The 24,255-nt window shown below is 53.7% G+C and overlaps 1 protein-coding gene across 1 annotated transcript; it reads left to right on the top strand.

Moving 5' to 3' along the window:
- Positions 1-1,961: 1,961 nt before the first annotated feature.
- PIAS4 (protein inhibitor of activated STAT 4) lies at positions 1,962-23,471 on the top strand. Its single transcript, XM_036241819.1, has 11 exons — positions 1,962-1,998; positions 7,484-7,910; positions 14,471-14,555; positions 15,305-15,346; positions 15,703-15,793; positions 15,901-16,029; positions 16,130-16,235; positions 19,404-19,477; positions 19,567-19,727; positions 22,284-22,414; positions 22,994-23,471. Exons 1-11 carry the CDS (start codon positions 1,972-1,974, stop codon positions 23,257-23,259), a joined length of 1,539 nt encoding a protein of 512 aa, XP_036097712.1. The 5' UTR covers positions 1,962-1,971; the 3' UTR covers positions 23,260-23,471.
- Positions 23,472-24,255: the final 784 nt, after the last annotated feature.

Below are 24,255 nucleotides of genomic sequence, written 5' to 3'. Positions count from 1 at the left end.
CATCACTTGCCTGGGTCACACAGATCCTAACATAACCCACGTGCTGGTTAATTTTATGTGTTTACCTGGTTAGCCTGTGGTGCCCAGATAGTTGATCAAACATTATGCTGGCCCTGGCCAGGTGGCTCAGTTGGTTAGAGCATTATCCTGTACATCAAAAGGTTGCAGGTTTGGTTCGATTCCAGGTCAAGGCACATACCTAGGTTGCAGGTTTGATCCCAAACAGGGTGTATACAGGAGCAACCGATCAATGTTACTCTCTCACATTAATGTTTCTCTCTCTCCCTCTTCTTCTCTCCTCTCTCTGTAAAATCAATAAAAATATATCCTTGGGTGAGGATTTTAAAAAATTATACTGAATGTGTCTATGAAGGTGTTTTTGGATAATATTGATATTTAAATTAGTGGACTATTAAGTAAAATAGATTGCCCTCCCTAATGTGAGTGGGCTCATCTAATCAGTTCAAGGCCTCAACAGAACACAAAGACAGACCTCCAAGAGCAAGAAGGAATTCTCTGAGCAGATGGCCTTCAGACCTGAACTGCAACTTCATTTGTTCCCTGGGTTTGCATATTAAAGTGCATATCTTTTTATGCATCTGTTCTAGGTGAACTTAACCACTTAAGTCACTAAACCACTCAAGATCTCAGTTTTCTCATAGGTAAATTGAAACCAATAATAGTACCTATTTATTTTCTTTAAAAAAATTTTGTTTTTCTTTGCTGATTTTAGAGAAAGAGAGGAAAGGTGAAAGAGAGAAACATTGATGAGAGAGAACATTGATTGGCCACCTCCTGCATGCTCCCCACTGGGGATCTAGCCCACAACCTGGGCATATGCCCTGACAGGGAACCAACCAGTGACCTCCTGACCTCCTGGTGCATGGGATCCACGCTCAACCACTGAGCCCCACCAGCCACACAGTACCTATTTCTTGGGGTTAGCTGGCATGAAGGTGAAATAACATGTTAAGTACCTAAAACGGGGCTTGACATTAGTATTAGCTAGTATTACGTATTATCGCGGTCATTTTTATTTCCTTGGAAAGCAGAATTGGGTTAAAGGTTGACATCCTTTTTCCGAAAGGCAATCGACCCAGCCATTTCCCACACTGGCTCCTTTAAATATCCTCTGCTTCTGTTTTTTTTTTGTTTAAAAAAGAAAAACTAATCGCCTGGAACAGGTGGAAAGTTTTAGCTCCATTGCCTGTGGGCAGTGGGGAGCCACAGAGAGCTCTTGAGTAGGGCCAGGTTCCCGTTACCACAGATTCCAAAGGGCTACTGTGGGTAGGGAGGCGAAGCTACGGCGGGGAGCGCCGCCCGCAGGCGTAATGGATAAAGGAGCTCCGGGGATTTGGGGAGTAGGTCCCGCATTTCTCCACCCAGGGCCAGCCAGTGAGTGCAGAGCCCGCTCCCTCTTTGCCGCGTCAGGACCCGGATGTGCAGCGCGCGGGGCTCAAGGCCCGCCAAGGCAGCACCGCGCCTCGCTGCAAGGCGCCGCACTGCACTCATCGGCGGCCGCTGCGCTGCGGTAACCACCGTCTCCTCCCCCGACGCCGTCCGCCGGGAGTCCGGGAACGTACTTCGCGACCGCCTCACCTAAAGGGCCACGGCACTTGGTTTACATTGTGATCGCCTCCCGGCTCTCTCCTTTCTTCCCCAGACAAGACCCAGCACCCAGCCCCACCATTGCTGGGCTTATATCTCTTTAAGAAGCCAGACACAGGGAGGGGGTGGGCGTGGTGGCCGCGAGCAAAAGGGTGCGAAGTCAGGCAGCCCAGATTGGCCCGAGGCCCGGGCGGCGGCTCGACGCCTGCGCAGTGCTCACGGGCGCGCGCCGTCGAGGCGGGGGTTGAAAAAGAAGAGCGTGCGGGTGCTAATTGGTCGCGGCAGCGGCCCCGCCCGCGAGTGGCGGGAGGTCACGTGACGCGACGCTGGGGGCTCCCGGCGCGGGGGACGCTGGTGGCCAAGATGGCGGCGGAGCTGGTGGAGGCCAAAGTGAGTGAGCGGCGGCGGCGCCAGCTCGGGCGGGCGGCCGAGGGGGCGGGAGCCAGGCGGCAGTCGGAGGTCTGCGTCTTCTGCCCGGGGTCCTACGGCGCAGCCCGCTCGCGGCTCGACGCCCAGCCCCCTCGTTCGCCCCCGGCCCCGGGGCTCGGGGTGCGGGCGGGGAGGCCGGAGGCGGGGGGCGGGGTCCTGGGCCCCCAAACCTCACCCTAGCCTTTGCGCGGGGGATCGGCACCGGGCTTGAAGCGGGGTTCTTCCCACTCTAGCCTGAGCGGTTGGCGTCTGGGTCTCTCTAAAGTGGGGCGCAGGACCGCGCCATCCAGCTTAAGGCACAACCCTCAGACAGCATGAGGGGCTGGGCTGCTTGTCTGCACCTCGCCCCGTGCCAAGGCCCGTGCTCTTTGGCCTGGGGGGAGTGTCTTCCCCTCCCGGTCCCTGAGGGCTAGCATCTGGGTCTCAGCTTCCCCGCCCAACAGGCCAGGCTGAGGTTGGAGACTGCCTGCTCTGAAGGGTCCCCTGACCCCTCTATCACCGCTCGCACCATCCGGGGTGATGGCCCAGGGTTCTGAACCGCCCCCAAACACTGCGTGTCCTCTTGGAGTCTGTACCCCAGGCTGGAGTTTGGGGCTCCTGTTGGGCTCTCGAGTGGGTCCCGGAACCCCGCCCCCTCTCGATATCCTCCCTCTCAACCCCCGAGTGGACGCGTTGCTAATTGAGCTTGTCCTGCCCACTGGGATGGAGTTCTGATCCCTAGTACTTGGTCCAGAGCCTTCCTAACTCGCATCTCTCCGTCTTGGGTACTGGGCTCTGCCTTCTTCCTCCCTCTTTCTCCTCTGGACAGCATCTGTGAGGCTTTGGTCTCTGCCCCTGGGGTCTCCAAATCCCACACTTGCAGTATCAGATCCTATTTCCAAATCTTGGATGCTTTCCTATGTTCTACTTCCTAGTAATCTACTTCTCAGGTCAGACACCCTCTCCACACAGTCTCCAGAGCCCCATCTTCAGAGCCCTTTATGCACCCACTTCTAGCTTCTGAGCTCCCCTCCCTCTCTGCTGGTCCCTTGTGTTGGTCCTTGGAGGTCCCAGCTGGTTCCAGGGTAGGCCTCTCTCCAGGATAGCTCCTGGTGCCTCTTCCTGTACTCCAGTTTGGGGTCCAGATTCCACATCCCATAGATGCCATCCCGTCTTTTAGCTTGGGACTCCTTTTAATCCTCTTGGGATTGAGTTGGAAGCATCCCGACCCCAGGGATGTACCTTCTCTCAGGTGTCTCTCCTAGGTCAGGCTCCAGAATCCTTGCCCCAGTTAGATTAAGGTTCTCCCCTTCTTCCCTGAGAAGCTAAGGTCTATGATCCAGGGAATTCACAGGAAAGAGGTACTGCCTCCTGGCACCTTCTGGTGTCCCCTGCAAATGTCCTGACCTGTAAATGTTTTTCACTCCCTCTCTTAACATTCTCCTTCCCTTCCTTCTGAGATCTGAAATGCAGCCTTCTAGGTTCTGTGATTATAGGGTATTACCCTCCCTTCACCTCAGAGCGCCCTCCCCCCATACCTATAGCAAGCACACACACTTCTGCCCTTCTCTAGGGTTTGGAGAAATTAAGACTTAAGATGTAGAGGTCTGAACTCTGCAAGCCCAAAGTGGCAGCCTGCAGGCCTGAAGTCCTTGGAGTCCTGAAATTTAACCTCCTTGAGGGGCCATCACTGTGACAACACCACCCCCCCCCCCCCCCCCAGCTAGAGGGTAGGTTCTGAAGTCTTTTTTTATACCATCTAGGGCCTTGAAATATGATCTGATGAACTCTACTTGACCCTCCAGTGGCTGCCCCCTCAACCCAGTTAAATTAAGTGGACCCTTTTTTCAAGCTCTCTCAAACACTAGCCTCGGTTCAGGGGGGTTTGAGACTGCAACACCATTTGCTCTATCCTGGGGAGCTTTCGCCTTTAGTCTCTTGCCATCAGTGTGGAGTGCCTTCCATGTAATTGAAATGTCCCTCTTTTTAGGCGCTTTCCTAACCTCTCATATTAAGAGCTGGAAATTTTGTCTTTTGGGGTACAAAGTGGGCTTGTCCAAGGGGAAAATGAGGGAATCTATTGATAAACTTGGAAATCTGAGACTTAACCCAAGGCCCCTGAGAGGGATTGGGGAGGAGGGGTGGGTCTGTGAACTTCCTGAGATATCTTATAGTATTTTTGTACCCATCTTTGATTTCCTGGAGAGAGGGTCCTTAAAGTGCCTCCTATGCTTCTGCTGGAGGAGAGTTTAGCTAAGCTCAGCTTCTCTATCTAGGCTGATGTTTCTCCAAACAGCTAGTTACGAGTCTGGAAGCCCATGGGATCTGGTGCTGTTTATAAACACAGATCTGAGGGGCAGGTGGGTCAGGATGAAGCCTCAGCAGGAAGTGATCTGCGAAGGTCTTGGGGCTTCTTCCTGAATGCTTGTGCCCCTCTCACAACCCTCCCCCCACTCCTCCCCCATCCCGGTATTAAGGGTGGGCTTCTTCATGGTGGCAGCTGCTGAGAAATCAGTGGCAGCTTGAGGGGTGTGTCCCAGTATGCTGGTGCAGCAGCTCCAGATGTCTAACCCAGTGGAAGGGGCTATGTCTTGGGGTAGCGGGGGTGGGAGGTGTCTCCCAGGGACAGGATGGCATCAGGAACGCTGAGCCCACCTGCCTATGGCTCCATAGCAGGCCATTAGCTTCCACATGACAGCGCTTTTCTCCTCGTAGGCCTTGGGCCTCTTCTGTAAGAAACATCTTGTCTGTGAGCCTTTTTTCTCTGTTCAAGGTAGGAAGCCTCTGAGGGAGGTGAAGCCTCTTTGTTTCAAAGCATTTCGGACTCTCTGAGGGCCAGCAGACTGCTTAGGTCCCTGAATAGGGGGTGTGCGGGGGAGTGAGGGTCTCCCCAGTGGCCCAGGCAGCTGGGTGTGAGCGGAAGGTCCAAGTACCAGCCCTGTCATTGCCACACAGGGAAGCCTGGGGCCAGTGCTTCCCTCTGGGACCCTCAGTTTTCTCACCTGCATAATGTTTGCATTTCCTTGTAAATAAGTGACTGAGAAAGGCCCTTGTAGTACTTTGCACGTGGTAGACATTCCACATCTGTAGCGCAGAAGTAGGAGAAAGACCCTGCAGCAGAAAAAGGCTCCCCCTTGAGGTTTTGCAGGCAGGACCAGACAGCCTCCTCTGCCATCAACAAGAGCTCGGTGGTGTACCGCTAGAAGGAATCTCAAAGTGTTCCCAACTTGTGCTGACAGAAGAGGTGCCCAAAGCCCAGAGAGGCCTGACAGCAGACCCAGGGTTGTATGGGAACCTAGTGTAGAATTTGGATTTGAACCCAGGGCTCCCAAGTCAGACTCCATGCCTCACCCTTAAATAGCCAGGAAACAGGAAACACCAAAGCCTCTTGGCATTGAGGCTGCTACATAAACTCTGCCAGGCCCGGCTGGTGTGGCTCAGTGATTGAGCATTGACCCATGCACAAAGAGGTCGCTGGTTCGATTCTTGGTCAGGGCACATGCCAAGGTTGTGGGCTCAATCCCCAGTGTGGGGCATGCAGGAGGCTGCCAGTCAGTGTTCTCTGTCATCAATGTTTCTCTCTCTAAAAATTAAAAAAGAAAAAGAAAAGAAAACCTTGGCAGAGTTCCCACCCACCTCCAACAGTAACACTTTCTCACGTTGAATTTAAGCTGTTTATTGGAGTCTTTGGGTGCTGTCCTGCCCCATGCTCGCCAGCTTTCCATATCCACTCTTGTCACTTGTACTGTTTTTTTTTTTTCCATTTCCCCTATAAGTGTTTTTTCCTCACCACATTTTATTCATCACAGGCCAGCTTCAGGCCTCAGTGTGGGTGATTTGGAACCCTGCTGGCCCATTCCTTGGGACACTTTGCTTATGAAACACATTGGGGAAGCCTCACTTCCCTTGGTGTCTCACAGAGGGAATGCTACCTCCAGGCAACCCCAAAGAAAACATTGGGATCAACTGAGCTCTTGTGTTTGGTTTGATTTAGTTGGAGGGACCCTGCCAGACCTCATTTTTTACTTTGCTACAGCTCAATTAACAGCCTCCAGCTGCTGGATTCCCAGAGCCTTCTTCTCAGACTCATGGTACTTAATCTGGGCTGATCCTGCCCGCCTAAAGGACACTGGGAGATGTCTGGGGGACGTTTGTGATTGTCACGACTGGGATTTGGAGGTACTACTGGCATCAAGTGGGTGGAGGCCAGGGATGCTGCTTAATACCCCACAATACCCGGGACAGCTCCCACAGAGAACAATCCAGCTCCCATATTCACATTGCCCAGGTGAAGAAAGACTGCTTGAATAATCAGCTAAAGTACTCAGCTGTGGCCGTGGCTGGTTTGGCTCAGCAGTTAGAGCTTCGGGCCAAAGGGTCCTGGGTTTTATTCTAGGTCATGTACCTGGGTTGCAGGTTCGATCCCTGGCCCAGTTGTGGTTGTGCTAGAGACGACCAATCGATGTGTCTCTCTTACATCGATGTTTCTCTCTCCCTCTCACCCTCTCTCTCTCTCTCTCTTTCTTTCTCCCCCTCTTCCCCTCCCTCCCTTCCACTCTGTCTAAAAACCAATGGAAATATATCCTTGGGTGAGGATTGACAAAAATTAAATTAAATTAAAAAATAAAGTGGTTAGCTGTAGGTCCATGCTTGGGACGGTATAGTTAGTAGAGAGGAATAACCCCTGGTATCGGAGCCGGTCCTGGGTTTGAACATTGGCTATAATGTAGAGCTTACACCAACCTGGCAGGGCTGTTTTAAAAATCACAATTAAGTATATATGCCATGTCCAGCTCAGATTCTGGCAGGTGATTAGTATTAAGTTGTGGCTACCATCCTAGACCAAAGGGAAAACATGTCTGGCTGACATTGGTTGTGCACTCATTCTGCTTTACATGAGTTACCTCATCAGGTCCTTCCCACATCCTGATGAAGTGGATCCTATCATCCTCCCCAACAAAGAGACTGAGGGTCAGAAGGGCCATCTGTGTTCTCTGTTAGGGAGTGGCTGAGGCTGTTTAAGGGTAAAGCAGAATTCCCAGTTCCTGTCCTGGGGATGTTTTTAGGTCTGAAGATGTGAAAAGAGAACCTAAAATAGAAGGTGGGGGGCAGTCAGAGGAGCTTTTGCCATGTTGGCAGTGCTATGGAAGGTTGGAAGAGGAGGAGGAGGACAGCAGGGCTGATCTAGGAGGGGGCATCATGTGAAAGGTGAACTGCAGTGGAAGTAGGACCAAGCCCAGGCCAGATGGGATTGGTGCCAAAGCCTCCTCTGGGCTCCCGCCTCCACCAGCTAGAATGAAGGGGGCAGGAAGGAGAGGGGGAATCAGGTGGTGGCTGACAAGGGCCTCATTTTGTTATTCCCCCACTCGGCCCAGGTGGCTCCAGGGAAGCTTCACTCCCCATTGGTGGCCCCTGACCCTGGCAGTCTCTCCCTCTGACCACGTGTGTCTGTGGTTGCTCTTCCCAGAACATGGTGATGAGTTTCCGAGTCTCCGATCTTCAGATGCTCCTGGGATTTGTCGGCCGGAGTAAGAGCGGACTTAAACACGAACTTGTCACCAGGGCCCTCCAATTGGTCCAGTTTGACTGTAGCCCTGAGCTGTTCAAAAAGATCAAGGAGCTCTACGAGACACGCTACGCCAAGAAGAGCTCAGAGCCCATCTCCCAGCCCCATCGGCCCCTGGACCCCCTGACAATGCACTCGACCTATGACCGGGCCAGCACAGTGCCCAGGACTCCACTCACAGGCCCCAACATTGACTATCCTGTGCTCTATGGGAAGTACTTAAATGGACTCGGACGGTTGCCTGCCAAGACCCTCAAGCCAGAAGTGCGCCTGGTGAAACTGCCCTTCTTTAACATGCTAGATGAATTGCTGAAGCCCACCGAACTGGGTGAGTCCACCATATCCTCTGGGGGTCCTGCTTTCCAAATTCTTCTGGTGCCTATGGCCAGCCACATGACCAACCTGGAGTATTTTCTGAGAAGCAGCAAGGGCCAAGTGGCAGCAGAGGTCTTGTCCCTTCTAGGAACCATAGGGGCCACATTTGGGTATTTGAATAGTAACCTAATACCACATAAAAGATTTTCCCAAGTACCAGCAGCTTAAAACAATTGAGGGTCCCAATTTCCAAGGGTCATAACTCTGGAACAGCCTAGCTGAATAGTTCTGATTGGGTCCTTAATAAGGTCAAAATCAAGGTGTCTGCCTCAGATGCTGTCTGAGTTCAGGCTGGGGAAGGCAGACTAGCTTCCTGGACATCCAGGGCTCTAAGTGGAATGCCCTGGGCCTCTTATTAATACTCAGATTGTTCCTTAAAACCCTCCCATTGTCTCTTACAACCCCTGCCCACACACACACACATTTGTTCATTCATTCACTCACTGACACTGTATATTTGAACACCAACTGGGTGGGAGCCCACACACACACCCCCCCCACACCCCCAAGCAGACAAAGCCCCCCCTGCCCTGTGAAGGTTCCCTTCTCAGGGTGCTCCAGCCTGTGCCATTGCTATGGGTCCTGCCACCCCCTGCACCCATCTACATTTCCCATTCAACCTCTACATCTTTACTCGGCCCCTGCTGCATGCCAGTCGAAGGCCCTGGTCCTGAGTTGGTCCCTGGTACTGTGGCAGAGGTCATGGTCCCCTCACACCTTCGCCCGTCGTGCCCTTGGCTGCTTGGTCTCCCTCATATCCTGCTGACCCAGCATCTTCCCTTGCTCAGCCAAGGGGCCCCTCTTTGCATGCAAACTTCTGCTTCAGTCCTGTGCCAGCTGGCCCCCTCTGTCCTGCCTTAGGTGTGGGAAGAGGGGAGGGGGTAAAGCTGCCTCTCACTTATTTACAGATCTTGGGCCTTGTGAAGTTGGGCCAAAGGGGCTGTGGTTCGAGGTGAGGCTATGGGAGGTGGAGGAAGGAGTTGCTGGTGTGGTTCCAGCCTTGGAGTCTCAGGCCCTCCACTGCTTTCTCTCTGACATAGGAAGTGTTTCTTGCTGGCTCCTAGGTGGAGAGCAGGTTGGCCCAGCAGCATCTGTCACCTGGTTGATGTGGCAGTGCTGGAGACCTAAGGCCCCTTCCTGAGTTCCTCCAGGGCAACTTCCCCTGTCTCTGCTACCCCAACCTCTCTATATGCTAGAACTCACCATACCACTGGGTTCTCTGGGAGGTTTTAGGGTCCTCAGAACTGGCTGACCAGCTGATCTTGAAGGTTGAGCTGATGTTTCAGATTCCAGAATGATCTTCTTAATGGGAAGGCTGGGTTTTCATTGGGAAGCTAGCTGCAAGGCAGGCTTGGCGCTGGGCAGGGAATGGGGCTGGAGGTGACTTTGAACTCAGAGTGGCTGGCGGCCTCTCATCCCCTGCCTGGACCATGGGTTTCCTTCCTGTTCTGCAAGCCTGCAGTCGCTCCCACCCCACAATGCATTGCTTTACCCTGAGCCCCTGGGGACCCTGGTCACCTGATCTCCGGGAGAGTCTGCTCCCCTGACTACACCAGGAATTACTCTGCTGGTAGCTCAGAACAAAGAGGCCGACCCCGCCCCTGCCCCCACCTACTCGCCTGTCCCTGTCCAAGGGTGTACCGCTTCTCTGGAAGTCCCATTTTCTCAGGTACCCTTGGAGGTTGCTCACATTCCTAAGGAGAGGCCTCATCAAGCACAGGCCCTGCCCCTGAAGCAGTCTGGTCCTCTCTGTTATCAGACAAGCAGTTGTCCATCCACCTTACACTTTTAGTGCCTCCCCATGTGAATTCTGCTGCTGCACTGGCCTTGCCCAAGAGCCAGTTAGGAGGCTGTGGCTCAGCCAGCTTCCCTTTGCCCTTTGCCATGACCTGCCAACCACAGCAAGTCCCACACATATGTCTGTTCCCCCCAGAAGAGCCGCTGGATAACTTCTAGATGGAACCTGTACTAGGACAGTAGACAGAAATCACATGGAGTAAAATGTTCAGGGTGGGTGAGGAGAGGGAAGAATAGAGCCACAGACTCAGAGCTGGAAGGACCTTACGATCTCTGGCGGGGGCAGTTGATCTCCTCCGGTGGGGGCAGAGGCTGGTGCCAAAAAGGTCAGGAGACTGGCCCAAGGTCACACACTATTGCTAGGAAGGGGCTCTGGGGCTGTATACTCAGCCAGCTTCCTGATTCTCACCCTTCCCTCCACCATCAGTGCCTACACCCCTGCAGGGAAGCACCTGTTCTGAACCACGCAAAGATTCTGGACCCCAGGCTTCCTCTCTGCACAAGGAGCCCATCTGTCCCCCTTCCCAGCTGGGAGAGGCCATTGGCCAGGTACTCCTGGGGCAGGGGCACTTGCTTCCAGATGGCAGCAGAATTCAGAGGGGCCAGGAACATGGTCCTGGATCAGGCTGCTTCAGCTTGAGACTCACCGGGTATCTTATGGCCTGAGGGTCTCCCAGCCCAGCTACTTGGTAGCTAGAACCAGAGTCTGACTGGGAAGGCCCAGACCTTACTGTCAGGGTTGGATGGGGGGAAGGAGGCCATCATGAGACTTTCAGGCGGAAGGAAGGAAACACCACCTGGTGCAGTGCTGCTCTGAGAGGTTCCCCAGCATCCTGTGGCCAGCACCTCACAGTGTAGGGCCATTCAGCCTGCCCCCGCTGCCTCCCTGTGTCCTGATAACTATAGACACCCACCTTGTTCTCCACAGCCCCCCCCCAGGTGGTCAGCACCCAGGTAGTTGAGAGCTGCTGGTGTGACACCGCCTCATCATTCAGGGCACACAGATGTCCTTCATCTAGCTTGAGCCCTTTGACTGGTATTGCCTAAACAACAAGAAGATAGTAGGCTCCCTACCTTGGCACATTTTGCCAGGAAGCTGTACTAAAGGTGATTAAACAATACTGAGTTAGAAGTACTCTGATATGGGGTATGCAGGGTTTTTAGGAGGCTGTCAGTACCAGGAGCCCCTTACTGTACATTTGTGGGGAGGTGGCAGTCAGGAAGGCTTCTTGGAGGAGGTGGCATTCTTGTCCAGACCTGAGGGGTGAGTAGCAATAAACTGGACAAAGGAGGGAGCAGAAGAGTGTGTTTTAGTCACAGGCCCAGTGGTAAGAGAAAGCTTGTGAATGGAGGCCATTGTGACCAGACTATGGTGTGGCACAGGAGGTGGGAGAGAAAATGGGGGCCAAAAAAGTTGAGATGCGTGGACCAAGAGGAAGCATGAGGACTTTCTGAAGACTTTGGAGTTGCTGAAGTTCCCATAAGCTTTTCCAGGTCTTGTTATCTTGAGTCCTTTCTGAGGCAGGTATAATCCCTGAGATGCAGTGGCCTGTCTGCTGTCCCATAGCCAAGTGTGATGCTCATCCCCATTCCGTGATGTGGGAACCTAGACAGTCATATGGCATCCCAGGTTCTAGGCTGCCAGCAGACAGGCTACAGGCCAGTAAAATGAAAGACCAGTCCCATTAATCGACTTCTTCAAATCTTTTCATTTAAACTTTCGTAAAATTATGTGTTCATCATAGAAAACATGGGGTAGTGGCAGGGAAACCAGCTGTGTCTATGCCCCCTGGAGCATCCCTGCTGGCTGTGTGGGCTTGTTGCCTTCTTTTCTGCATGGTGCAATCTTGGGATGTGGCTGTACCCTGATTGTTTTGTCACCCCCCTCCGCCCTCCCAGTATATTGTGAGCATCTGCGCCGGTCCTTAAATATTCTTTGCTGGTGCATTTTGTGAGGCTGCCTGGCAGCCTGGGGTGGAGATGGGTATGCGGGCCCTCTTGATTGTTCAGTGTTGGATCTAGCCCAAGGGCTGGTTCCCAGAATTCCCACTCCCTAGAAGACTCAGAGCAGGGGCTCCCTCCCTTTAGTCCCTAGGGGGTGCAGAGGCTGGTGGTTGCTGGGGGCTGGGAGGGTTGTGCATCCATGGTTATCGAGCTTGCAGCATTGTGGGTGATGACTTAGTATTTTTTGGTTCAGTTGGTATCCACAATGACCCAAAGACACATGAACGTTGTATTGATTTTTAGGAGGTAAAGATTTTGGAGAAAAATGGAGTAGGGAGGGATGTAGGAAGTGCCACAATTGTGAAGGTGGGGGTGTGCAGTTTTTAAATAAAGGTGCTTGGTGAAGGCTTTCTTCCCCATGGCATTTGCATAAATTTAAAATGTTTTTATTGATTTTTTTTATAAGAGAGCAAGGGGGAGAGAGAAATATTGATGTGAATGAGACACATCGATCAGTGGCCTCCTGCATGTCCCTCACTAGGGATCAAGCTTGAAACTCAGGCATGTGCCCTGACCAGGAATCGAACTGGGACCTCTCAGTCCATGGGTCAACTCTCAGTCCACAGAGCCACACCTGTTGCATGCATTTGCGTAAATTTAAAAGACACCAGGGAGGTGGAGATTATTGAGGGAGGAAAGATCTGTAAGAGAGGGTGGCACCTGCAGAACCCCAAGGTGTGATGCATTTGGCAGGGAGGGAGCATAAGGAGGAGGCCAAGGTAGCTGCTGTGGAATCAAGGCTGCAGGGCTGGGCAGAACATCGCCCTGAGGCCATGTGCAGCAGCCAGTGAGCCCTGGGAGCCTGGAGACCAACAAGTGGTATTTGTACTGATCCGAACAGGCAGTGGTGGTGGGAGAGGGAGAGCACTGGGTACCAACAGGACTGGCTAAAGAGTTGATGGAGGAGGGGGTGTGACAAGAGTCATGGATGCTGCCCACATCCCAGCCTTGAACAGCTGAAGGCGGAGCTGTTGAAGGCCTGTTTGGGAAATGCCCAGCCCCTTCCCAATAGTGTGGGGTGTGCCTTGTTCCAACTGAGGTAGCAGCTCACCTCGCGCCAGCCACCCCAACAAGACTGCTGGGGTCTCTTTCCCTTTCTCCCTGGGGAGGTGGGATGGTATCTTTGACCTTCCCACCCAGTCTTGGCAGTGCAGATATTGTGAGGCCCTCCTCCCCTCATAAATAATTGCTCCTGGGCTCTTTGGGCAAGTCTGAGGTGTCTGCAGGTAGCCTGCCAGCATCCCTGTAACCAATTAGGTGGCCCTCCTCAGGGCCCCAGCCAGGACTCTAAAGGGACCAGTAGGGCCCTCAACAAACAAGCATAAATTGTCAGCAGTGTGGCAATTGCAGCAGCCACCTCTTACTGAGCACCAGCTACAGACTTGGCTGTGCACCCTGAGAAGTGGGTCCTATGCATGGAGGGCACCTAGGCTTGGACTGGGATGGGGTGCTTGGCCCCTCACAGATCTGGGGTACAAACCCAGGCAGCCTGGCTTCTAAGCTGGATCTGGTTTTAAGTTTGAATCACATTTGCTTAAATAGGTTACTTGTTTTGATTTGGAATACAGAAGGTTCTAGGGTAAGGGTTGGCCAATTAGGGTAGGGGCCAACCCCACTGGCTGCCTGTTTCTCTAAATCAGTTCTATTGGTGCACGGCTACGCCCATTTGTACGCTTACCATCTCTGGCAGCTTCCATGGTATAAGGCAGAGTGAGGACATCAAGGCAGAAACCTTGTGGCTCAAAAAAGCCAAAAATATTTATACTCCATCTCTTTATAGAACAGTCTGCCCACTCCTGTTCTAAAGGATTGCAGTATGAATTTAAAAAGCTCCTTCTTACCTCTCCCAATCCTCTGAGGCTGTGATTGTGGCCAGTTCTCACACCCCCTCCCCTAGAGACATCTCTTGCACAGATAAGCTAATGTGCACTTGCACAGACACCCCTTCCTCTGTTTGGTTGCACAAGTAACAGTGTGATAAACACATGGCTGTGCACCTGCTGCTTTCACTGAACCAAAACACTTTGGAAGTTACTCCCTATCAGAACACAAAGAGCATCTTGATTCTTTGTTACTGTTTTCAGTTGCATAGTATTCCTTTATATGAGATCTGGAGCATGTCTTAACCAGACCGTGTTGGCCAGCATTTAGGTAGTTAACAGTCTTCTGCTGATTGAAACCATTCTGAATAATATATAACTATGAGCGTTTGTCATGCTATATGTGTGAGTGTGTCTGCACTGATGGCACACACTCACCGGATATGCCAGAGCAGCCATTCGAGGTGGGGACAGAGTTGTTGCTGGTGTCTTACAGACCTGAAAAGGCAGGCTGGCCCAAGGGCACTTGGCCTGTCTGTGCTGCTTCCTTCTGGCCCAGCACAGCTCTTCTCCCCTATCGGAGCAATTCTCAGTTTTCGTGAATAAAGACCTGAACCCCACAGGGTTGAGAAGGCCACTGCTTTGAGAGTGGCCCTCATTGGAGTGGGGGCTTGAAGGGGGAGTGAGTGGCAAGTGTTCCCTGAACCATAGACTGAGGTTGGGCCCCAAGAAGGAGCAGGTTCTCCCTCATCCTCATCCCTTTCTGGCAGGACTCAGCTTCCCATTTTTTGCTTATCAGCCTGAAGAGGGCCAGGCAGTAGAAATGACCACAACCATGGTTGGCACCCTCACCTGGGACCAGACATGACCCTGATCCTGTGTTTATCTTTAGTTCCACAGAATAACGAGAAGCTTCAAGAGAGTCCATGCATCTTCGCGTTGACGCCCAGACAGGTGGAGCTGATCAGGAACTCCAGGTGCTCTGGGCCCCACCCTCTGCTGACCTCCATGGTTAGATGGTGGGTGGATGTGGTCTCAGGTGGCCTAGGAGAGCCATCAGCCAGATCTGGTGCAGAACCTGTGTCCTCATCCCCACTCCATTCATGGTCCATGTGCACAGTCAGCAGCCCTGAGAGGTGGGCCAGTGTCCCCCTTTAGCAGGATCTGTCCCCCTCAGCATTGCTGACATCAGGGCCAGGTCATTCTTTGGGGAGCCATGCTGGGCACTGTGAGGTGTGAGCAGTATCCCAGGCCCCCATCCCCTTGGTGCCAAGAGCACCCCCAGTCATGACCACAAACATAGGCATTGTCCCTTGGGGAGAGTCACCCAGGTAAGGACTGAGCTGTCCCCAGGTCTCTAACCCTGCTCTCTGAGACATCTCCAGCTGAGACAGCAATCACCACTGAAGCAGATGCTTTTCAGGGCACTAAGCACATGCCAGGCCCGTACCCACAAACCTACTTAATATCCACACTAGATCCCCCCATTGTCCAGAGAGGAGAAGTCATTGCCCCAAGTCATCAGTGAGTAAATGGCAGGAGAAAACATTCTAGGTGGCACCTATCAGCCTTCAGTTGCCAAGGGAGGTAGTGGGTTAGGCTCCCTGGCTAGCCCAGGAGAGGCCAGTGGTCACCCGACTGAAGGGTTGGCATGGTGTGCTAGGTGCATTCCCACCTCACTGACCCCTCCTTTCCTCTCCTTCCCCGTGGTTTCCTTGGGGCACAGAGAACTGCAGCCTGGGGTCAAGGCCGTGCAGGTCGTCCTAAGGTAAGCCCAGGTGTGCCGCCCCTGAGGGAACCTTTGGCTATTTCTGCCTTGGGTGGCTATAGCCCTGCCGTGTCCCACCCCAAGTGCATTAAAGCCAGCCCCTCCCCCCTCCAGCACCTCTGAGGCTCCCAGCTAGAGGTGGAGCCTGTTTCTCCCTTCTTTCTGCTGGCTGTCCTTAGCTGTGGACACAGCACCATTCATCCCCACTCAGGCCAGACACGAGGCCCTGACATCCCCGTGTGTAGCCCAGCATTGTGATCTACCCATCGGGCCAGACTCGGCCCCGTCTGTCATTCCCGCCTCTCCCAGGGGCCCTTCCCCTGCCCTCAGCCCCATGGTACCCATTGTCATTGCAGAATCTGTTACTCAGACACCAGCAGCCCTCAGGAGGACCAGTACCCGCCCAACATTGCTGTGAAGGTCAACCACAGCTACTGCTCAGTCCCGGTGAGCAGGGAACCCGGGCAGCCCCAGATCTGTTGTAGGTGGCAAGCATGGAGGGAGGGGCAGGGGCACAGACCTTCTGCAGTGGCTGAGTCTCTGTCTTCTCCCAGGGCTACTACCCCTCAAATAAGCCCGGAGTGGAACCCAAAAGGCCCTGCCGCCCCATCAACCTTACTCACCTCATGTACCTGTCCTCGGCCACCAACCGCATCACCGTCACCTGGGGGAACTATGGCAAGGTGAGTGGGGTGGGTGCTGCCCACTTGCCCCATCGATCTGCTTCTGCTCATCCTGCCCAGCCCCACCCAGCCCTGACACCCCATTCCCCTCTACCCCCAGAGTTACTCGGTGGCCTTATATTTGGTGCGGCAACTGACCTCCTCAGAGCTGCTACAGAGGTTGAAAACCATCGGGGTCAAGCATCCGGAGCTGTGCAAGGCACTGGGTGAGCACAGCGGTGCCTTCCTCTTGATGACTGAGGGTGGTTTTGGCTTTATCACTGCTTACCCTCCCTTTGCTGGACATGAGGAGCTTGTTGTCTGGGGTGGGGGTGAAGGGTGCCCCAATGGGGAACTTAGATCTTCCAGGGTTCATTCATCACCCTGGGGGTCAGGGAGCATGGGAGGTCTCTGGAGAATGCTGGGCTGTCGATGCAGAGGCCAGAGGCAAGGACAAGTGAGGTGTGTTCACAGACTCGAGTGAGCCAGGAGATTAGGGTGGGCTGAGCATGTGGGGTTTGTTTGGAGCCTTGCAGGGACTTCGAGGAGAGGAAGACCTCAAGTGATGGGGTGGGGTTTTATTTTATTTCATTGTACTTTTAACAATTAAAAAATGTGTGTGTGTGCGGGGGTTGGGAGGGCATAGAACATTTGAAAAAAAAAAATTCCATCAAAACTGGCAGACAGCCCTGGCCGGCTTGGCTCAGCGGTTGGAACGTCAGCTTGTGGACCAGAGAGTCCCGGGTTCGGTTTCCACTAGGGGCACGTACCAAAACAAAACAAAAAAACCCTGGCAGATAAAACCCAGAACTGGTTCTGTCTCTTCTTGTGTCTCTGCACCAAGGGCTGCCCAGCCCACAGTTTGTGTAGTCAGATCACTGGCCCTTTCTGGTCTCTGGGATGATTTCTGACACCATCTGAGCAGTGGAGTCACTGAGGTGCAGAGTGGCAGAGTTGGGGACCTATGACCCAAGAGCCTTAGTCTGTGTACGCCACCTCCTCCCCCTTTCCTCAAAGGGTCCTTTCTTCAACTCCCAGTTCCACCTGTCAGTCTCCCTGTGGAGACAATGACCAATTTGACCAGACTGCCTGTTGGCCAGGGACAGGGCTCATCCAGGTACCAGTAGCCCACAGGATGGCGTTGGGCACAGGGAAGCCTGGCTTGACTCTCTGAAGAGTCGGGCCTTGCAGCATTGTGAGCTGGAGGGGTGTATGTGACAACCCAGGCCCCTGCTAGGATGGGTTATCATGTTTTCTTGCTGAAGGAAGCCCCTGGCTTTTCCACAGCCTGCCCTAAGCTGGGAGACATCACCAATGAAACTTCTAGTCACAACTGGGAAGTCTTGTTTTTGTCTCACTTGAAACCTTACTGATGCCCACGCCTTCTCTCTGTCAGGGGAAGAGCCAAGCCTTGCTTCAAAACCCAGTGCAGCCCTGGCTGGGTAGCTCAATTAGTTAAGAGTGTTGTCCCAATATGCCAAGGTTGCAGGTTTGATCTCCATCCAGTCAGGGCACATATAAAAAACAACCAATGAATGCTTAAATAAGTGGAACAAATCGATCTCTCACTTTCTCTCCCTCCCTCTCTCCGCCCCTCCCTCCCTCCCTCCCTTTCTCTCTCTCTCTTCTCCTCCCTCCCTCCCTCTCTCCTCCTCCCTACCCCACCCTCTTTTTTCCCAGCCCTTTTCCTCCCCCACCCTCCCTCCCCCTTCCTCTCTCTAAAATCAATAAAAAGGAGGGGATAAATGGTGACGAGAAAAAACTAAAATAAAGAAAAATAAGAAGTATGCCCTGACCAGTCTGGTTCATCAGTCTGAGTGTCATCCTGCAGACATCAGGGCTGTAGGTTCGATTTTCAGGCAAGGGCACATGCATGGGTTGCAGGTTCGATCCCGGCTTTGGTCAGGGTCATGCAGGCAACCAATTGATGTGTCTCTCTCACATTGATGTTTCTCTCTCCCCCTCTCCCTCCCTCCCTCCCATTCTATGTTAAAAGAAAAAATAGAAAAATATCCTCAGATGAGAATTAACAAAAGTAAATTAAGAATAAGGATAATAAGCCCTGGCCGGTTTGGCTCAGCGGTTGGAATGTCCGCCTGCGGTCCGGAGAGACCCGGGTTCGGTTCCCGCTAAGGGCATGTACCTCGGTTGCAGTTTGTCCCCGGCCCTGGTTGGTCGTGCGGGTGGCAGCCACTCGATGTGTCCCTTTCACATCGATGTTTTCCTCTCTCTCTCTTCCTCTCTCTCCCTCCCACTCTGTCTGTACAAAAAATGGAAAAATGTCCTCGAGTGAGGATAAAAAAAAAAAAAAAAGAATAAAGATAATAATAAAATCGGTGCACAGTGGGTCCATTCTTAGTCATTCAGGGTCTTTTTGATGAGCTAAGGCCTCTGAGTCCACTATTAGTACTTTTTAGCCAGAGAGGGGAACTGTGTGGTGGAAATTCATACTGATGTGTGATTGGCTAGGGTGAGGGCAAGCTTGCATGCTCACCCTCAACCCCAACCCAGTGTGGGAGGGGTGAGGAGGCTTCCTAGAGGAGGGGACTAAGGAGTCATGGTTGCGGGGGCAGATCTGGCTCCAAGCAGGATGGCCTGCACTCTGCAGGACCCACGGTCACTTTGCCCTAACCCACTGGGGGATGGAGTTTAACCACACACACCTCTGAGGTTTGCCCACCAGTCTCCTGGCTTTGAAAGCAGAACTTGCAGAAAGAGGGAAGAAGGAAGACTGAGCACCTGCTGCAGGCCGATCCCAGGGCTGCACTGGGTTCATTTCCTTCCATTCTTTTTTTTTTTTGTATGTGCCCCTAGCGGGAACCGAACCCAGGACTCTCTGGTCCACAGGCCAATGCTCCAACCGCTGAGCCAAACTGGCCAGGGCCCTTCCACTCTTTTTTCCAGCACACATTTGGGAAGGGGGCTCTGGGTGCTATTGTGAGCAAGTTTCCATGTTGTATGTGACTTTGTGGTGGCGCTACGATCTTTTGCTTTATTAGAGAAGTAACATTTGATTGTGAAAGGGAAGCTGTGCTGGTGGGTTTGCTCCCACCCTTGCAGGACCCATGGTGGGCACTCGTAGACTGAGGCTTTGGTGCTCCCTAGTGGGCGCTTTCTCAAAGCAGGGCCCCTGCCTCCCCACCAGTGCTTCTGGGATGGTTTTCATTGGAATTAACAGAGGCACAGTGGGCAGCTCTGTTGGTAGCTGTGTGTTACTTGGATCTTTCCAGAAAAGCCCCAGCAGAGTTGGCTTGATGGTGGGTTGGTCTGCCTCATGGGTGCACCCAGGTTGTTGTCAGGAATAACTGTGGCTGCTGCCCAACTTGCCTTCTGGCCTGTCACTGCAGGCGCCACTGCCCCTTCTCTACTAACACTGGCCACCCCCTCCTCCACAGTCAAAGAGAAGCTTCGCCTGGACCCCGACAGTGAGATCGCCACCACCGGTGTCCGGGTCTCCCTCATCTGTCCAGTGAGTCGATGTAGTGGTCCCTCTCCCTTACCTGTACATTATGTTGGAGTTGCCTGGTGGCCTGCTCACACCCCCTTCCGTTCCCCCAGCTGGTAAAGATGCGGCTATCCGTGCCCTGCCGGGCAGAGACCTGCGCCCATCTGCAGTGCTTCGACGCGGTCTTCTACCTCCAGATGAACGAGAAGAAGCCTACCTGGATGTGCCCAGTGTGCGACAAGCCAGCCCCCTATGACCAGCTCATCATAGACGGGTGAGTTGCTGAGGCACAGGGGGGCTGTACTGCCTGCTGGGCTGTACCTCACCTCTTGTGGGCCTCTGGGCCCTTTGGCAGCTTTGGAAGTCCTAGTTTACAAAGAGAGGCAGGACTTATAAGGGCTTTTGCTATGTGGACGGCAGCACTGTAGCTTAAGAATTCAGAAGTAGGGCTCTGGACCCAGGAGGTCCACTATTCCCTGGATAACCTTATATTCTTTGAGGTTGTTTTTTCCCACAGAACACGGGGACCTGAGAACCCCTCACCTCCAGGCTGATGCACACAGTTCAGGAAGTTGCTTCCTGAAGTTCGTCCAGTACAGCCTTAGTCACACCGTCCATAGAAAGGTGGAAAGGACACACATCTTCCCAAAATTCTGGTCATGTACCCCTTGCTCCCTTCCTAGATGGCACTGGCCTGTGGCCAGGCTGTCCCTCAGCCTAAAGAGCAGGCCCTCCCCACACCTCTTGGGGACCAGGGGCAAAAGGCCATTCTCCCCAAAAGGGAAACTTTGCTTAGGTCTTAAGTTTCCAGAAACCTAGCCCAGCACCTGACTGAGCAGTTCCTGCCAGGTGCTGGCCACACCCACCCGTCTCCGGAGTCGGGCAGAGTCAGGGAAAGGCGGCAGCCTAGACAGAAGCTGGTGTGCTGACACCAGACTCTGATCCCACCAGCCCTTGAAAGCTGAGACTTGAAGCTTGGAGTGTGTGCAGACAACAGGGATGGGAATGACCTACGGGGCTGGGTGCACATTTGTGCCTTCATGCAAGCACTCATTTCTGGTCACCATGCTCAGGGTCTTGCCAAGCCTTCCCTCCCAACTGTCCTGGGAGGTGGGCCTTGATTATCCCCACTTCACAGATGGGGAGACTGGGGACCCTCCAGCTCAAAGGTAGCCAGGCCAGGACTCAAACGCAGGTTTGGTCAACTCTGAGCCTGGGTCCCCTCCCCGGAGGGGCAAGCCACAGCCCCCTGTGCTGTCCAGCCTCAGGGTGGAATGAGGAGGCCCCTGGGGCTGGGCATGAGGTCTGGGCCTGAATGGCAGCTCTGTTTGCAGCCTGGCAGCTGTGCAGCCCAGCACCCGCCTTCCCTCCCCCAACAGGCCTAGAATGGGTCACTCAGGCTCGGGTGGTGGCAGCTCTGGCAGGGCTGGGGTAGTGGCTCTGCCCCACACAGACCACTATCTCAGCAAGCCCATGGGGCTTGTTGTAGCCTGGGAAACTTGCTGGAGGAAAGGCTTTTGGCTCATGTATTTTTTTTGAGGCTCTGCCATCTGTTCCTCCCTGGCCCTGAGCTAGGTGATTCAGGTGTCCCCAAAAAAGACTCTGTCCTAGACCCTATCTTCAGGGAACTCCCATCCGAGCATGGGGGTGCGGTGCTGAGCCAGACCCAGATATTGTTGCTCTTCCTAAAGGAGGAAGAGGAGCTATAGAGGGGAGGTTTGGAGGGTGAGTAGGATTTTTCCAGGTAGAGAAGTTCATTGTAGGCAGATTTGTGTTCACACAAGGATGACCCGGGGGTGGTAGTTCTGTGAGTGTGGCGGTGGAGGGAAGGCCTCAGGCTAGGGGTGGGAAGGGCCCATTAGCCACAGACGGTGTCCTGGAGCAGGACAGCCTCCTCCTGTGTGATTGTGACCTAGGTGGTCAAATTCACTTAGAGGCAGGTACATCTTTGACATTAAACAAATGCTGGGAGCCATAATGACCCATTGCCACTGCAGCATCTGTGTTCTCTACACCAGGCCTGGCCTGGGCATTGGCTGTTCCTTAGGTCCCCCTAGCTGCTGGAGATGGTGGGTGCTATGACCACCTCATCCTGCCAGGGTGGGGACTGAAGCCTGTGGCCAGGAATTGTCAGGGAGCAGGAACAGCACTGGAACCCAGGCCTTCTGCCACCTGGTCTTATGACCTCAGGGATCTCACTTCTCCTCCCCAGGCTTTAGTACCTCCATCTGTAAAACGGGCCTGGCTGGCAGTACCTTAGCAGCCAGTACTCAGGGCCGGAGCACACCTTACTGGGCCTGGCTTGCCACGGGCATGCTCTGGAAGACACTGTTGTCTATACAGGAGTGAGGAGGCCCCACTCAGCTCCCTGCTCTACCCCACAGCCTCTCCAAGGGGTTTTGAGCAGCATGTACCTGCCCTCCAAGCCTGTTTTCCTTATCTGTAAAAACGGGGGTAGCACAGAATAGGGATGCCAGGGTGGGGGCCACTCAGTTAGTGGGCTGGGTGGCAGGACCCTCCTAACCCTAACACCCCTCTGCCCCATGCTTTTAAGGAGTTGGAGGGAGGGTCGTCACCGTGCCATGAATGGGCGACTGCAGGCCCTCAAAGCAATTTGGCAGACCCTCCAGGAGGGCCCAGCTGTGCAGGCACCATGCAGGGAGAGACTGGGTGGCCCCCTCAGATCACCAGGCCCTGGCTGGTGCTTTCCTGAAGCTACTTTTGCAAAGAAGAAGGTGGCTTAGCAAGCATCCCACCAGAGTCCAGGGGAGCAGGGTGCGGCTCAGCCAGCCTAGGAATCAGCCCCCTTTTGCCCCCTCTTCCTGCCCAGGCTCCTCTCCAAGATCCTGAGTGAGTGCGAGGATGCCGATGAGATTGAATACCTGGTAGATGGCTCCTGGTGCCCAATCCGCGCCGAGAAGGAGCGCAGCTGCAGCCCCCAGTGCCCCATCCTCGTGCTAGGTGAGTTCCCGGCCCCAGGCCCCCAACTGCCCCATTGATTGCCCCAATCCCTATTTTAGGAGTTTGGCGATTTCTGAGTTTGGCTTGTGACCTGCTCTGACATTTTCATCTAAAATGTAGTCATGCCACATGAAAAAATATAAAGAAAAAATAAAACCAAAAAGGGGGCAAAAATTGAAAAGAGCCCTGGCCGGGTAGCTCAGTTGTTAGAGTGTCGTCCCAATACTCCAAAAAAGAATGAACCAGTGAAAGCATAAATAAGTAAAACAACAAATCAGTGTTTCTGTCTCTCTCTTCCTTTCTCTCTCTAAAATGAATAAATAAATAAAAATTTTTAAATGAAAAGGAAAGGAAAAAATAAAACACAGCCACCCTGGTGGAGTTGATCCCCACAGAGTGAGGCAGCACACAGTTACTGAGCACCAGCTGTGCGCCAGGTCCTATGCAGGGTGCTCCCAATGTCAGGAGGCCTCTACAGGAGGCAGGAATGGCATCCCCGGATCACCCCTGCCCTTGCCACCTCATTTCCTCATCCTGCGGGTCAACAGTTGTCCTGAGCATCTGTCCCTGTCCCCTCAGGCACCTCAGACGCCAATGGGCTCCTGTCCAGCCCCAACGTCAACGGTAGCAGTGGCAGCATGCTTGGGGGCTCTGGAGGCGGGGGCGGCACGGTGGGCAGCATTGAGAATGGGAAGCCAGGAGCTGACGTGGTGGACCTCACGCTGGACAGCTCCTCATCTTCAGAGGAGGAGGAGGAGGAGGAAGATGAGGAAGATGAGGAGGAGGATGGCCCCCGGGCCAAGCGCCGCTGCCCCTTCCAGAAGGGCCTGGTGTCGGCCTGCTGACTGCTCGTCACCACCAACCGGCTGGACATTCAATTTTTCTGGTGCTCACCACGTGAGGGGCGCAGGCGGGCTTTGGGGTGCAGAGGGAGGAGTGATTTTTTTTTTCTTTTTATTGTTGTTCATATGGTTTTCCACCCCTGTCCCTGGATCCTGGCACCTGTACCTCTGGACTCTCCTATTGGAGGATTAAAAAAAGTAAAATTATAAAAAAAAAAGTACAAAAAAAGAAAAATGAAACAAAAACAAACTCGTAAAAACAAGGCAAGCCACCCACACAACTGCTTCCCCAGCCGGAGTCAAAACCCAGAAGAGGGGTGGGCAGGACACTGCACCCTCCCAGATGCCCCAGCCTCTTCTGATGACCATTCCAGCTGGTACAGAGGGACCTGGGGCTGATGGGGGCAGCAGGGAGGACTGAGGGGCTCCCTGGTGGCAGCCACAACTTGGACGTTCATCTGTTCCTTTGCTTTTCTTCTCTGCGAACTGTCCTCTTGCCCAGAGACCCTGGAGTGGGCCTCTGAGCAGTGAGCGTTTTAGCCAAGAAGCCATGGAGTGGGTTGGGGCAGGGAGGGGGTGGGTGGAGGCGGGGGTGGGGTGGGTGAGGGGTGGGCTAGGGAGGGTTTAGCCACAGATGTGTTGTATTTTTTGAAAGTGCAATAACTTGGTATTTTGAAGACCCAGCATGTGGCCAGGACCCCCTTTGAGGTGGGGGCTTCAGGGTGTGGCACCGTGTGGCGTGGGGGGTCTCAGTTTTTTAGCCAGCTACCTCGGTAACTCCAATTCAGGTTAACTTCCCTACGGAACAGCGCAGATGTCCACAGGTGCCACCACTGGGAAGGTGGCCACCTCCAAGGGGCAGCATTGACTCCTGCCCTGTCCTCTTGATTTGGGGTGGTTCCTTCCCCTCTTGCTCTTGGGTTTTCCGACGGGTACGAGGCCTGCCCTGCATCCCCTCCCCCTGGAGCCTCATACTCGTCTTCCAACAGGACTGGGCTG

The sequence above is a fragment of the Molossus molossus genome, unplaced genomic scaffold (assembly GCF_014108415.1).
Source record: "Molossus molossus isolate mMolMol1 unplaced genomic scaffold, mMolMol1.p scaffold_m16_p_4, whole genome shotgun sequence".
In the NCBI taxonomy this organism is placed as follows: Eukaryota; Metazoa; Chordata; class Mammalia; order Chiroptera; family Molossidae; genus Molossus; species Molossus molossus.
Note: the sequence above shows the minus strand (reverse complement) of the source record. Positions and strands in the feature narration are given on the sequence as shown.